Genomic DNA, 15,713 nt, shown 5'->3' with positions numbered 1-15,713 from the left:
GGACAACTCTTAAGAGTCTTTCCTTTAAACCCCATTTTTAAGCAGAAGGGACATGAATTTAAAATGACTTTGGAAACCTTCCTGAATTATCTTCAGAGAACCCCTCACCAGGACAGTGGGAACCAGCCTCTACCCAGGGCGCATGGGAGGCAGTGAGAGAGAGCCCCTCTACTCCGTGAGAGATGTAAGAAACCATTTCGGGCAAAGTCTTTAAAGACAATTCTCGCCCCTTCCTCTCTGTGGGACTTCCAGCTGCTCCATCTGAAAACACGAAGCTCTGAGACCCTCCCAGCCTCTCCATTCTCGGCTAGAAAATTCTCCAACTAGAGTCGCGGGAAAGCAGAATGGGAAATGACCCTCAGGAACACGCCCTCCTTCCCGGAGGAGGGGAGAGGGAGTGGCGGGGACTCTGCCCGCACCGCCTGGGCGCAGGATACCTCCGCGGCGCTAGCCGTGAGACCAGGCTCTGCCCCAGTCCCTCGGCCACCGTCCCTCCGCACCCCCACAGCCACCTAGCGCGCGAGGGCACTGTCCCGCAGCACCCGCCCCAGCACCACTTTGCTCTGACGTCCGCCTTCCCATCTCTGACGATCGCCCCCGCCGGTCGCCCTTATAAAGGGGACTTTTGCCAATACTGGGATCGATCACCACCTCGCCCGCGTCCAGCGCCCTCCACCCCAGCTCACACACCTGTCAACTCTGCGCGCGCCCAGGTTCTGGGAGACCAGGGACTGGAACCCCGCTGCTTGGCCCTACTCCTCGCCCCTCCGCACCCCTGACCTCCGCCCCCGCGGTGCCTGGGCGGCGGCCCCGGGACAAGCCTCGGACCGCGGAGCGCCCAACCCCGCGGTGCCTGGGCGGCGGCCCCGGTACGAGCCCCAGACGGCGGAGCGCTTCCCGGCGCGGCAGCCACTCCAGGTAGGAACAGAGCGGGCATCTGGGTACGTCGGAGTCGGCACCTCGGGAACACCGTGGCCGCCCCGCCGGCGTTTTTAGGTCCCAAGGACGGAGCTTTTTCGCGTCTCGGTGGGGATGTGCGGGGTGGGGGGGGGGGTCCACTGTCTGGCACCCATGGCCCTCGAGGCGCATCGGCGGGAAAGTCCGGGCGCTGTAGAGGGACCGCGGGGGCGCGGGAGGGATAACGGGGAGCAGAGGATCCCCCGGGCTGGGCGGGGGAAAGAAAGAACTTCCCCGTTCCGATGCTCACAAAAGCGGTGCGCATCCCGGCCGCTTCTTTGGCTTCCCTTGAATCCAAGGAGGCTAGCTAGCCGTTCTTTCGCCCAAGGGTCTCATCACCCACCTGCAGAAACAAATACTTGTGTTTCTCCCAGAAACGGGCTTGTGTGAACGCGAGTGCATGAAATAGCCATGATCGCAAGGGCTGAAAAATAACAGAGAACAAGAATTCCAGAAAGTGCAGGCGTTAGAACTTGACATTTGCCTCTTAAAATTCTTGTTTTTAATACCTTTGACGTCCTCTTATATTTTTAGTCAATTCTGTATTTTTATATCGTTTTCTTGTATATACCATTAAGAGGGTGGGGGAGAGATGACAGAGCAAAGAACAATGGATGAGGAAGAAAGAAAGAGCTGGTCAAGAGGGTGCCCTCTTCAAACAATGTAACATCTTTAGTTGGTACAGTAAGTTGGACCACAGGCACTTGTTGAAAATCGGAATTGATATGTTTTTGAAACTGATGTTCCTAAACCTTCCCCCCCGCCCCCGGGGTATTTGCATGCCACATTACTTTTGGAACCATTCCCTGAAATTGTTTGAAAGGAGAGGAAGAGGAATGAATGAATGAGTGAATGAATGGATGTAAGATTATGTTAGATTCTCAGAGTAGTTTTACAATACCCTTTACATTACTGAATCATTCTAGATGGAATAGTAAGTTAGTTCCAAAAGCCAAATACATAATCTTTGGAAATAATTTCTTGACCAAGTTACAAGACAAGGTTGATTTTAAATTGAAAGAATTTATTAAACACAAAAAGTGATGGTGGTTGTATTTGTTCAGCAGCATTTTCTATTTTTTTCTTTTTCTTGAAAGCTCAAAACAATATTAAACTGTAAATAGTAATTATAATAAAATAGTGGGCTGTGTTGGCAACTGCTAGTGTCATATATAATTTCAGTGTGCTGTTCCTATAAGTGGTACAGGATCTCTCATGAGCCAGCTGGTTTATTCCCAGCTGCCTATGCATGCTTGGCTGGTTTTTAATTCATTACTGTGTTTTCTTCAGAAATCTTAATGAAGTAGCTAGCTGTGGAAGAATCTGGACCCCTAACTAAAAATGACTTTCCATGTGGAAGGACTGGTAGCTATCATCGTGTTCTACCTTCTAATATTGCTGGTTGGAATATGGGCAGCCTGGAGAACCAAAAACAGTGGCAGCTCAGAAGAGCGCAGTGAGGCCATCATAGTTGGTGGCCGAGACATTGGTCTGCTGGTGGGTGGATTTACCATGACAGGTAGGTTCTGATGCCTCCGCTCCATGCTGTCCACCCCTCCTTGGCTTCTCAGAGTGACAAAGCAGACCTTAGCCTTTGTCCTTTGGGGATTCCTTTTGTTCACTGCTTATATATTCTAAAAATAATTTCACATTTATTTAAAACAAAGGTAAAATGGTTGCAACTCAGTAGTACTTGAACAAAATGATTTTATAATAAATCGCTGGCCAGAATATCAATGAAAGGAATCTGGGCTATCTGGACAGTTTGGTGGGTGGGAACAGAGTAAAAACAAAGAGGTGGAGAAAAGTGTCTTGGTCTTACAAGTTATATGATAAAGTCAGCGTCTCATCACGTTCACCAACACAGGCACAAAGTTGTGACTTTGGGTTGTCTTAAATGATGGATGTCAATGAACATTAACTCGTGATGGCTTTCAACTGAATAAATCAGTTGGGGCAACACAATTCCAAATTGATAGATGCCCTGTTTTGAAACTTAATTCTCCCATTTAGTAAACTAATTCCATCAGAGAAGACAATCACATATTAGGAATCCACAGCACTGGGAAAAAAAAATTTCCAAGAACCTTGATATAAAAGGGGAAAAGCTAGGGTGTGTCCTAACAGAAATGCCCCAGCCAGCTTCTGCAGCCCCACTCAAACCGCCTCTGGGTTCTGAGGGTCTGATGCCCCAACGTGGTTCTGTTTAAGAGGTAACTTGCTTCTTTTTTATACTCCTCTAGGTTGTAGAAAATATTTCTGAAAAACAACAATTTACAATTATATCTTTAATATTATTTGATACATATTCACTAACAACACACATTTCACTTCTGATTCTTATTAGGTTTTTAAACATTAGCAAATTAATTCACACTAACTGGAACTCTGAGGGCCCATTGGAAAATATCCCATCAGAAATTATATCCAAATGATGCCCAGTTTTAGGCCTGATGTGCTATTAAGGTGATTCATCTGTAAATGGAGTAGTTCACCAAAGCAATCCATGAAGACTACGTCACTGCTGGCCATCTGAAACTTATCATATTCTAGAGTAGTTTATGGACTATAGGTTTTATTTTTCAGATATAAACATTTTATGTTGTTTAACTCTGTCAACTATATATGGTTTCGTATGATCTTCATGAAATTCTTTATATTTGAGTACCATGAAAGGACTCTGGGGTTAAGTAAGGACACAGAGTTACGTGGTTAACAAGGACTAGAATCAGCACCAAACCCAGGTCTTCTGGCAGCCACGCCCTGAGTCTCCTGCACGTTGCGCTACAGGCAGACCTCCAGCTGACTGCATTCCCTTTCTTTATAAAGGCACATCGTATGTAAAGAAGTCCTTTTTTACCCTCTGTTTCTCAGTTTTTCTACATAAACACGTACATAGAGCAAATTGTATCCTGCAAAATATTTTTTGTGAAATTTAATATGCACATTTAGATAAGTACAAAACCAGAGTGAGACTCATCCATAAGACTACCACCGGCATATACATTTCCTGAAACGTTGGTATACATTTCCAGATGTTGTTTCTCTTATTATCCACCTATTGATGAACACTGTACACAACTTTACATCTTCATTTTCATTGTTTATTATACCGCAAACATTTCTTCATTGCCCTAAAGATCCAGATGTGATACTGGCATTGGAAGGGAATTAAAACATTGTGATTGTACTCCCTTCAGGTTTTTTCTGTACAAAGAAAATGAGAAGAAAAACAAAATAAAAAAAAGAAAGTTGATCTCCCTCAAAAAAAACTGATGTAAAGAATAAATGAGCTGCTCTATATCAAAGTCTTTGATGACTGATTTTTTTCATTCTTATAATGTTCTATTACTCTGATTTAATGCTGTATCTACTGTGTTCATAAAGGTAATATTTTAGAATTTGTTCTCTTATCATCTAGAATGATGTAACAGTCTATTAAGGTATATTGAAAAATTTGAATCATGACGTTTCACATGATGGGTCATGGTCTAGCTCATTTTTTAAAGATTTTTTTCAGTCTTTCAGGACTGAAAAGAATTGTGGTCAGTCTCATAATATATAGAAAAATTTGAATCATGATGTCTCATATGATTGGTCATGGTATAGATCATTTTTTAAAGATTTTATTCAGTCTTCCAAGACTGAAAAGAATCGTGGTCAGTCTCATAATTCATTTAAAATACGAACCGTATTACCTAAACCTGGTCAGATTCATTGATTGTATATATTTGATAAAGAATAAAGTTTAAAAAATTAAAAAATGCATATAGGTTGAAAGAATTCTTGTTCTCACTGGTGAATCTGACATGAAATATACAGACATGCAGAGCAAATTCTGGTGTAGAAGGGACAAGACTGGTAAAAATGTGAGGACTTTAACATGATAAGTAACCAAGTTGATAATCAATCATTCAGTCACCAAGTTTGTTTTGGACAAGGGAGAGGAGACCTACACAATGAAAAGTGATCACTGATAAGCTTTGTGCTCATAAGACCACTTACTTTATGCAATGAAACATTGTTGGCATATTGTTAGCAGTTCCAGGTGCCTGGCAGGATTCTGATTCTGCGCCTGTGAGAATCATTTATTCAAGTCCCAGTTAGACACCCAGTGGAGGGGGCATCCCTATTTATTTTTATGTTTTTAAATTTTTATTTATTTTAATTTTTTAGTTTTATCATATTTTTTTAAATTAATTTATTTATTTTCAGCATAACAGTATTCATTATTTTTGTACCACACCCAGTGCTCCATGCAATCCGTGCCCTCTATAATACCCACCACCTGTTACCCCGACCTCCCACCCCCCCGCCACTTCAGACCCCTCAGATTGTTTTTCAGAGTCCATAGTCTCTCATGATTCACCTCCCCTTCCAATTTCTCCCAACTCCCTTCTCCTCTCTAACTCCTATCATATGTTTTTATTAACATATAATGTATTATTTGTTTCCGACGTACAAGTCTGTGATTCATCAGTCTTACATAAATACCCAGCGCTCACTACATCACATACCCTCCCCATTGTCCCTCACCTAGTTACTCCATCCCTCTACCCCCCTTCCATCCAGCAACCCTCAGTTTGTTTCTTATGATTAAGAGTCTCTTATGGTTTGTCTCCCTCTCTGGTTTCATCTTGTTTTATTTTTTTGTTCTCTTCCCTTGATCTTCTGTTTTGCTTCTTAAATTCCACATATCTGTGAGATCATATGATAATTGTCTTTCTCTGATGACTTTTTTTGCTTAGCATAGTACCCTCTAGTTCCATCCAAGTCATTGCAAATGGCAAGATTTCAATTTTTAATGGCTGTGTAATATTCAATTGTAGATATACACCACATCTTTGTATGTTCATCTGTCAGTGGACATCTGGGCTCTTTCCATAGTTTGGCTGTTGTGGACATTGCTGCAATAAACATGGGGGAACACATACCCATTCGGATCACTACTTTGGGATAAATACCCAGTAGTGCAATTGCTGGGTCATAGGGTAGCTCTATTTTCCACTTTTTGAGGAACTTCCATACTGTTTTCCAGAGTGGCTGCAACTGCTTGTATTCCCATCAACAGTGTAGGAGGGTTCCCCTTTCTCCGCATCCTCACCAACATTGATCGTTTGCAGACTTGTTAATTTGAGCCATTCTGACTGGTGTGAGGTGGTATCTCATTGCGGTTTTGATTTGTATTTCCCTGATGCCGAGAGATGTTGAGCGTTTTTTCATGTCTGTTAGCCATCTGTTTGTCTTCTTAGGAGAAGTGTCTGTTCATGTCTTCTGCACAGGGAAAGCCTGTTTAAATTTTCAAGAAGGATTAGGATGAGAAAAAAAGTAATAGCATTTGTTATTTGTTAACACCCATGTAAAAGCTCCCAAGCAGATGAGAGTGGATGATGCTAAGTGCACACTTGTCCACTTTAGGGTTTTGTATATAAACTTTCCACTTAAATGTGCTTAAAATTCCTTTACAGGGAGCTCTTTTCATGTTAACTTTTAAACAATAGTACTAACCCTACAACATTTTCTTCTTTGCTTTGTATTTGGATCAAAAGTCAGATAAATTTTGGCATGAACACAATAGAGACACCTGTCTTTGACATATTATTTATTCTACTTACATTCTATGAGATTTCAGAAAACTTTTCAGAGTCAAGTTTTAGTCCCAATTGGATGATACCGCCTACTAGTCAGACTCATATATGGTAAGCCAGCCTATGTTCCTTATAATCTTACACAAATTCTACAATGGATTCTTTAAAATATTTTGGCAATATTCTTCAAAGGATATAAACTATAAAGATTTAAGTGTTCCATTAACTTTAGCTTTATCATACTCAAATTCAAATAAAATAATCAAATATGGTATTGCTTTCTCACTGAAAATGGTAGAGTTGGTCCAACTTCTTGGTCCAAGCTTGTTTAACCAACATGTGTTTTCTTTGGTTCCTTGACCTCCTCCTTCAACTATTATGCTACAGATATTCTATTAAATAATACCTGAAGAAGATAGTATTTCTTATTATGCTTCATGAAATATCAAATATCTTACTAAAAGACCCAGATTAAAACAAAGAATGAAAGTAGGTATGCAGTCTACATTAAATACTAAATGCTATTTCTTATGCCTAAGTGTATGTTGGGTACTTGGGAAGGGGGAGGGGAAAACCCACTTTAGGACACCTTGGAGCAGAAGTGTCCTCTCTCCTTTAACAATTTAAGAAAGTAAGTAATATGCTATGTTGGAGAACAGATCTGCCAAAATCCTATGTACTCAGGGTGTTTAAGAAGTGGTCTTATCAATAAAAATAAAATTAAAAAAAACAAGCGCATACATCCATAACTGCACACACGTGCCCTTCTCCATTCCCACCCTGCTCCACCCTGCCCTACCCCCGCCCAGGAAGGTAACTGTGATCAATGTGAGAAGATGAATATGATTAAAATAGAAGGACCTTAAAATAAAGAAACTTGACATCATGTTATGGAAGCTGGGGGAAAAAGTTGTACTACTATTGAGAATAGAAATTTTCATATATTTTGAATATGATGTCAGACTTTGGGATATAACAATATTGTTTGAAAGTATTGATGACTAAATGGACTCAGAAAACACCCAGGGCAACACTGTCCAAGAGAAATACGATGTGAGCCATAAAAAGAATGTTAAATTTTCTGCAAACCACTTTAAAGAACATGAAAAAATAGGGGAATAAATGTAAATAATAGAATGTATTTAACTCAATACATTGAAAATGTTTTCATTTCACCAGGTAATTAACACAAAAAAATTATTGAGGCATCTTACATTTACTTTTGCATAGTCAGTCTTCGAAATCCAATGTGTATTTTATACTCAGAACATTTCAAACCAGACTAGCCATATTTCAGGAGCTCAATAGTCACAGGAGGCTAATGGGGACTGTGTTAAACTGAGCAGGTCTAGGGTATGATAGGTATGGTGGCGTCTTTCCCTCACTGTTCATTCTATTTCAGCCACCTGGGTCGGAGGAGGTTACATCAACGGGACAGCCGAAGCAGTGTATGTACCAGATTATGGTCTGGCTTGGGCTCAGGCACCAATTGGATATTCTCTTAGTCTGATTTTAGGTAAGTGAAAGTTAAACCTTAGTGACCCACCAGTAAAGCATAAAGAACAGGAGTACAAATAACAAGTGAAATAACAAGTCAAACTGTGAATAACTATTGTGAAAAAGAAAATGTTACCAGAGATCTCTCAAGTAGATGTTACCAGAAATCAGTAACACTATGCTTAAGATTATTTGATCCCTTGATTGTGGAATATTTTTTTTTTAATCCTTTGATCTATGGCAAGAGTGAATTTCTTAGCATATGATTTTTTTCCTTTCAAAAATAGTATAGAGGTATCATTAACAATAAATCAACTTGAATTATATCTGAATTTCTTTTTGTAGCCACACTAAGGAAAGGTCAAAAATATTATATAACAGAGTTCCCTTTTTTTTTTTTTTTTTTTTTGCACTTAAAATACATTCATTGATCATGTGCTTAATCAGTGTCTGAATGCTATGCTTGGTGATACAAAGGCATTTTCGTGAGTCCCACACCGGTCCATGTTTTTCAACCTACATGCCTTGGATACCATTCAGTGGTCCTTTGGATGAGTACAATGACAAACGTATTAAGAAATGCATGTTTGGTTGCTACATATGTCTTGGTTCTGTAGTCACGGTATATTTCAGACTGGTTCTTCCACACATATCAGTGTTCTAAAAAAATTATTTCCCTTGAGAAATTATAGCATAGTAAAAAGTTGGCAAATACTATTACATTATGACTTTTTTATTTTCTCATAAACACTTGTTTAATTTATTTTAGGTGGTTTGTTCTTTGCAAAGCCTATGCGTTCCAAGGGATATGTGACCATGTTAGACCCATTTCAGCAAATCTATGGAAAACGCATGGGTGGGCTCCTATTTATTCCTGCGCTAATGGGAGAAATGTTTTGGGCTGCTGCCATTTTCTCTGCCTTAGGTAAGGACCTCTGCCTTTCTCTGGTTAACGGAACATCACATACCCAACTTTACTCACTTAAGCCACAGGCCAGGCCACCTGCAGCCTCCCTCATCTTGATGAATGCAACCATCTCCGTGCTTATTGTGCAGGGCTCCTCCTCTAGTCTACACATAGTACAGACTCATCCTTCTAAAATGCAAATCTGCTCAAGTCTCTTTACTGTTCCTTTCCAAACTTTTAAGTGAGTGCATAAAGCTTTTTATGACTTAGGCTCTGCTTCCTCTCACTGTCCCTCCCTTCCTTCTTCCATAACTCTAGACTTCACCTCCTCTCTTGCCTCTAACACTGTGAAAGTCCAGGTGCCCTCTACTTTGGACTTGTTCCCCCTCTGCCTTTTTGACTTCCGCCTAACCAACCAGAAAATGTCCTTCAGTCTTCTCTTAGACCTCATTTACTCGAATCATAACCCTGACCTTGCTGGATGACTTTCCTGTGGGCTTCCCGAGGCACGTGGAATTCTCTTTTCATTGGACTTGTCACTTCGTGTGACTATGTGCCTGTTTATCTGTATCACACCCAAAACCAACCTCACAAAAGGGATTATAAATTTCTTGAAGGCAGGATTTGTGTCTTGTTAATAGTTGTGATTTTATCACAAATAAATGAATGAGTGAGCAAATTATCTCTTTCTTCAAAAGAGAAGAAAAACAATGGTACTTCTTTTCTCAATGTAATCCTAAAGTACTGAGTTGTAGACACGTTTAGGGATCTAGAAAATGAACTTAGACTCCAATTAATGCTAAGGGACAGCCCATCCTGGGCTCACTGATTCTCAGCCCACATGTAAGGTTTAGAAAATGAGAGATTTCAGTGGGAGTGGGATGTTGGGAGATCTTCAGCAGCCAGGCTTAATAACCTGCCTTTTGATCAAGTAAAATATAAACCATTTCACTAAGCATTGATTTCCTTCTTGAAGATCAACAGGGTTGGAAGTTCCACCACCTTCCTCAGTGAACTATGTGCATGTTTGACATCCAGGCATCTGTGTGTGTTTCTCCCCATCATTTCTTCCAAAGGAAGATAAAGGGCTTCAGCCTACAGTTAGACCCCAAGTGGTCAAACCAAAAGTAAGATGAATGTCCTTCTACAGTATATATTCCAGACCACAAACTTGTCTGCTGGCTTCAGTATTATCATCAGATCTGACCTCTATAATATCAGATATTTGTTTATGTTACCTTTCACGCCTTTCTTTTTCAGATTCCCATATAATCTTAACTTCTTGGTCTTCAACTGTAAAATGAAGGGATGATTTGATGTAGAAAAGAAGAGAGTTTGATAACTATAAAATACTGTGTAACTCAGTGGAAAATGTTGCACATTCTTGGTGCAATATAATAATACTCCACAGTTACAACTGCACTTATATCCTCATGAAATTATGTGTAAAAATATACCTCCCTTCCCACCTTGTTCTCATTAGCCAAGAAGCAATGGGTAGTTTATTTGTCATTAGTTTCAACACTAAAAAATGCTGATTTTAAGACAAGCTGCCCGCTGAGGTATTTTAAAAGGAGTGGGCTGAATAGCTAACAGAATACAAAATGTTCACTCTCATGGAATAAAGATCAATTTATATAATAGAGCCCTAAGGGGAGAATTGAATTAATAAACTAATATTTCTCTTTACTTAAAATCTTTTTTTAAAAGGTTGGGTTTTTTTGTTTTGTTTTGTTTTTTTAAGTGAAAGAGAGCATGAGCAGGGGGAGGGGCAGAGGTGAGAGAGAAAGAAGCAGACTCCCTGCTCTGCCATAATTCTCAATCTCACGACCCTAAGATCATGATCTGAGCCTAAATCAAGAGTCACTCAACCGACTGAGCCACACAGGTGCCCCAAATAATATTTCTGAAGTACTTTGGACATATAAACTTGACCTAAACTCTAAACTTCGCTGCAATTAGTTATTTTTGTATATGTGTGTGTCTATGTCTGTGTGTGTGACTATATATATATATATATATATATATATACATTGCTATATATATATCCCTCTCTACAGAGATGCATACACATCTCAAACAATATGTATAAAAACACTGCTGCTATTCTTCGAAATATATGCTCTGGTAAAGAGAATGTGCATTTTTAGATTAACCTTTTCTTCAAAAATGATAGTTGGACATAATGCAAAATTAGCGTTTATTAGAAATAACTTGGAATGCTTAAGAATAGACAAATATAAGATCTATTACCACCTTCCTGTGAACGTGCTTAGTTCACCACTGAAACTTAGAGGAGAATTTTAAACTGTCATTTTGCCGTAAATGCACATCCTTTATATGCAATTTTTTTAAGATTTTATTTATTTATTTATTTGACAGAGACAGAGATCACAAGTAGGCAGAGAGGCAGGTGCGGGGGTGGGGAAGCAGGCTTCCCACTGAGCAGAGAGCTTGATGCGGGGCTCGATCCTTGGACCTGAGATCACAACCTGAGCTGAAGGCAGAGGCTTTAACCCACTGAGCCACCCAGGTGGTCCTATATGCATTTTTTTTTAAAGAAAATACATATTTAGGAGTGCCTGGATGGCTAAATCAGTTAAGCATCTGACGTTTGATTTCAGTCCAGGTCATGATCTCGGGGACATGGGATTAAGCCCTGCATCAAGCTGCACACTCAGGACAGGGTCTGTTTAGGATTTCTCTTTCCCTCTCCTTCCACTCTTCTCTCAACTCATGCACTCAAAATAAATAAATAAATAAAACCTTTAAAAAAATGTATGTTTATACTTCTCAAAACTCAAATTCAGTGAAACCACTGAGTTGCAACCAAATGGCAGTATTTAACAATATCCCAATCTTTAGGATCCTAGTCTAGTGCTCTTTCTTCTATAGCATGTAGCCTCCCACCCCACTTTTGGAGGTGTAGCATTAGTAAAGGTAAGACTTACTAATGGGTAGAAAATTAAACAGCAGCCCAAAGAGTCAGGATAATAATTGTACTTTTCAAAATTCATAAGATTTGGCTTAGAAATGTTGTTATTAAAGGAGAAAAGCAGACCAAAAGAATGGCAAAGAATTGCAACTAAAGTTTCAACATGAAGTAAATAATTGCAAGGGAAAAAAAGCTTGTTATGTTTCTATACAAAAATAACTCAATTATCCAAAGTCACTTCTAAATAATTGAAATAACTGACTGCATTCCCTTGTCTTCATCTTCCAATTCCTTACCAGACTTTTCCTTTTATTAATTATCCTTACTCAAGAAAATAATTTTGTTAACCAAATCCAAAGTATTAAGAAAAAAATCTTGCAAAATATTTATATTGTTATCTTTGATATCATATATATAATTTGCCCCTTCACAAAATGGATTTTCATCTCTGGTAGGTTGCATACACTGTTAACATGCAATTAAGGGATGGTAGCGGTAGCAGAACATAAGATTGCAATTAATGATACCTCAAGAAATCACATATTTGTTCTGTGTAGGTTAACATTCCTTAATTGCTGTGTTAGTAATATAACATATAAACTATATAACTTTGAGAACAATGGGAAAGGGTTTGTAAACCAGCAAGTTAATTCCAAACTGAAAGTCCAGGAACCATAGTGATCCAATTGTGCATTCCCTAATATTCTCACTGGAAATATAGATACTAACAAACACAATAAACAAAGTCATAACATAGGAAAAACATAAATTTTATTTATAAGGCAGATTTAAAACTCTGCTAAGAAAAAAAAGCTCTGCTAATGAAAATTACTTAGAAAGATGATGTTAAAATCTAGCAGTGGGACTGGAATAAAATTTAACAATTTTATTATTTTCTTTTACAAAATTGTCTTAAACCTTGGTACCTTTTACCATCTGTTATCTAAAAAAAGCTAACAAGGAGGCACCTGGGTGGCTCAGTTGGTTAAGTATCTGAATCCTAGTTTCACCTCAGGTCCTGATCTCATGGGTCATGAGATCAAGCCTTGAGTTGGGCTTTGCGCTCGGTGGGAGCCTGCTTAGATATTCTCTCCTTCTGCCCCTTCCCCTGTTTGCTCTCTCTCTATTTCTCTCTCAAAAATAAATAAATACATCTTGGGGCGCCTAGGTGGCTTAGTGGGTTAAAGCCTCTGCGTTCGGCTTGGGTCATGATCTCAAGGTCATGATCTCAGGGTCGTGGGATCAAGTCCCGCATCGGGCTCTCTGCTCAGCAGGGAGCCTGCTTCCTCCTCTCTCTCTTCCTGCCTCTCTGCCTACTTGTGATCTCTGAGTGTCAAATAAACAAACAAACAAATAAATAAATAAATAAATACATCTTTAAAAGAATAAAAATAAATTTAAAAAGCTAGCGGGGTCAGAGTTAATGCAAAATGGAAAATGGGTGATTGTGCTTATTTTGAGGATATGACTAAATACATTGCATATAGCTAGTATATATCATGGAATTTTAAAGTTATGTCATGGATTTTGGGTGTCCCACATGAACAAGTTACCAAAGCATCAATTTCAGAAAGAAAGGATATTTTAAAATAATATGTATTATATACATAAGTGTGTATATATATATACATATATATATACAGATATGCAAGTTATAGAGATTTTAAGATTTTTATATGAAAACTTACATTAACTATTATCATCCAATATATTTCACATGACATGGGGAAGTACCTGCTGTCACTGAACATTCAGTATATCCTTGAACAGAAAGTGGAATCCACTTGAGTACCTTGACTACAGAATTCTCTTGTCTGCTTTCTTCAGGAGCCACCATCAGCGTGATCATTAACGTCAACGTGCAAGCTTCTGTCATTGTCTCTGCACTGATCGCCACTCTGTACACGCTGGTGGGTGGTCTCTATTCCGTGGCCTACACCGATGTTGTTCAGCTTTTTTGCATCTTCATAGGCCTGGTAAGTGGAACCAGTCACAGACTTTCTTCTTTTACTTTCTTCTCCTTCTTCTTTCTAAACAGTAATGTGGCATTTTATATGAACTCAGCAAAAATTAATAAAAATGTTATTTTCCATCATGATTAACACATAGTAAGTCATGTAGCATTTGAAATTTCAAATTTATTAGCAAAGTAATTGGACAAAAAACTGTAGTCATTTTCTTATTTTTTTGACAGAAAATATGCTCTCAGTTTAATTCTTAGAAAGGTCTAGAGCTTCCTTTCCTTCATGCCTACATTTGAAGGAAACCTATGTGTGCCCTTCCTTGAGTTTGAAGGCAACACATTTTACTCAGAGTTAAAATGTCACTGAGCAAGGAGCGCAATGTGGGGCTCAATCCAAGGACCCAAGGATCATGACCTGAGCTGAAGGCAGATGCTTAACTGACTGAGCCACCCAGATACCCCCTGCATTGGTCTCTTAATCTTTCCCTGTAATCATTTTAATTGATCCATAAGACTGTTAATAAGACAGAAATTATCCCATTCAAAAAACTGTGGGTTTCAATATTAATCTTTATTATTTGGGGGGGTCTAAAAACAAAGAAAATGTTTAATAATATAAGGCACTAACAAGATTTATCATGTTTTGCTTTTAGGTCCTAAACTAGATTATGTAATATATGTGTGTTTTATTCAGTAAAAAGTGCTACATAATTATGAGACATATTATTGATACTACATTAAAAGTGCTTTTGTGTATTATGAACACATTTTAGTCAATGATGAGGCTTTGCAAACTCAAAATCTTAAATGTGAAGACTGTATTATCACACATATAATAATATCCAACATCTAGGACATAACCCAAAAAATGTCGTGAGCACTCCATGCTGGGCACTGTAGTGAGTTCATACACATGATTGTTATCCCAGCTGTGCAGCCTGTTGGGCCAGTGCCCTTGGAGAAAAGCCATGGAGAGAAGCTGAGACTGCACATCATGACTTCCTTCTCATGGATGATTAAAGCACTTTTTGAGACTTCTCTTTTTTCCTTCTTTTTCTCAGAATGAAAAGCTCTTTATTTTCATGCTTACACTAGACAGAAATGAAAAGTGAAGTCAAATCTCATATTCATTTTTTTTTATTTTCTAGCATCTTCAATAATGGGAAGAAATTTTTAAAAGAATGGACTACAACTAAAATTACAGCTTAGCCATAAACTGACATATGCTAGCTATGATCACATTTCCTCTTTTTCCCTTAGCATCTATGTGCATGTCATGGAATCTCATTCACTAGTAGCTTTGTTGAATTCAAGTCAATTTAATTTGCTCCTATTTTCTTATTTTTAAATTGTGAGAAGCAAGTGGACAGTGCTGAAATTCAGAATTCTCCTTAGCATCATCATAAACTTCCAGAAATAGATCTCTGTTTGGAACACTGGAAGCAAGTTTGGTTTGGCAATGACAGATCTCTTAGCTGATGTACTTGGTATTTTAAGAAAGGCAATGCTGTGGCACCTGGGTAGCTCAGTCACTTAAGCGTCTGCCTTCAGCTCAGGTCATGATCTCAGGGTCCTGGGATCAGGCCCAGGATCAGGCCCAGGATCAGCCCTCTCTGCTCAGCAGGGAGCCTGCTTTCCCCTCTCTCTCTTCCTGCTGCTCTGCTGGCTTGTGATCTCTCTCTCTGTCAAATAAATAAATTTTAAAAGAAAGAAAGAAAGACAGACAATGCCAGGGGATGAAGCTACTTACTGATGATATATGTAATTTCTCATTGCCTTTCATGAGACCAGAACTTAAAATACATGGGACTATAAATCAAGCATGCCAGCATAAAGGTGATGGGACAAATACCTGTGCAGACAGAT

At 39.0% G+C, this 15,713-nt stretch overlaps 1 protein-coding gene across 3 annotated transcripts in view; it reads left to right on the top strand.

The window, feature by feature from the left end:
- Nucleotides 1-419: 419 nt before the first annotated feature.
- Nucleotides 420-15,713, top strand: part of SLC5A7 (solute carrier family 5 member 7) — a 28,479-nt gene continuing 13,185 nt past the window's right edge. The window contains exons 1-5 of one of the 3 annotated variants that reach the window (XM_032351659.1): nucleotides 420-918; nucleotides 2,248-2,476; nucleotides 7,948-8,061; nucleotides 8,812-8,967; nucleotides 13,712-13,860. In XM_032351659.1, the coding sequence (XP_032207550.1) occupies nucleotides 2,299-2,476; nucleotides 7,948-8,061; nucleotides 8,812-8,967; nucleotides 13,712-13,860 (597 nt within the window). In that variant the 5' untranslated portion in view covers nucleotides 420-918; nucleotides 2,248-2,298. Of the gene's footprint in view, nucleotides 919-2,247; nucleotides 2,477-6,997; nucleotides 7,039-7,947; nucleotides 8,062-8,811; nucleotides 8,968-13,711; nucleotides 13,861-15,713 lie in introns of those variants that run through there. The other 2 variants (XM_032351660.1, XM_032351661.1) reach the window with 2 other exon arrangements.

Source organism: Mustela erminea, chromosome 7 (genome assembly GCF_009829155.1).
Source record: "Mustela erminea isolate mMusErm1 chromosome 7, mMusErm1.Pri, whole genome shotgun sequence".
Lineage (NCBI taxonomy): Eukaryota > Metazoa > Chordata > Mammalia > Carnivora > Mustelidae > Mustela > Mustela erminea.
The sequence above is the reverse complement of the archived record's forward strand: the minus strand, read 5'-3'. Positions and strand labels throughout refer to the sequence as shown.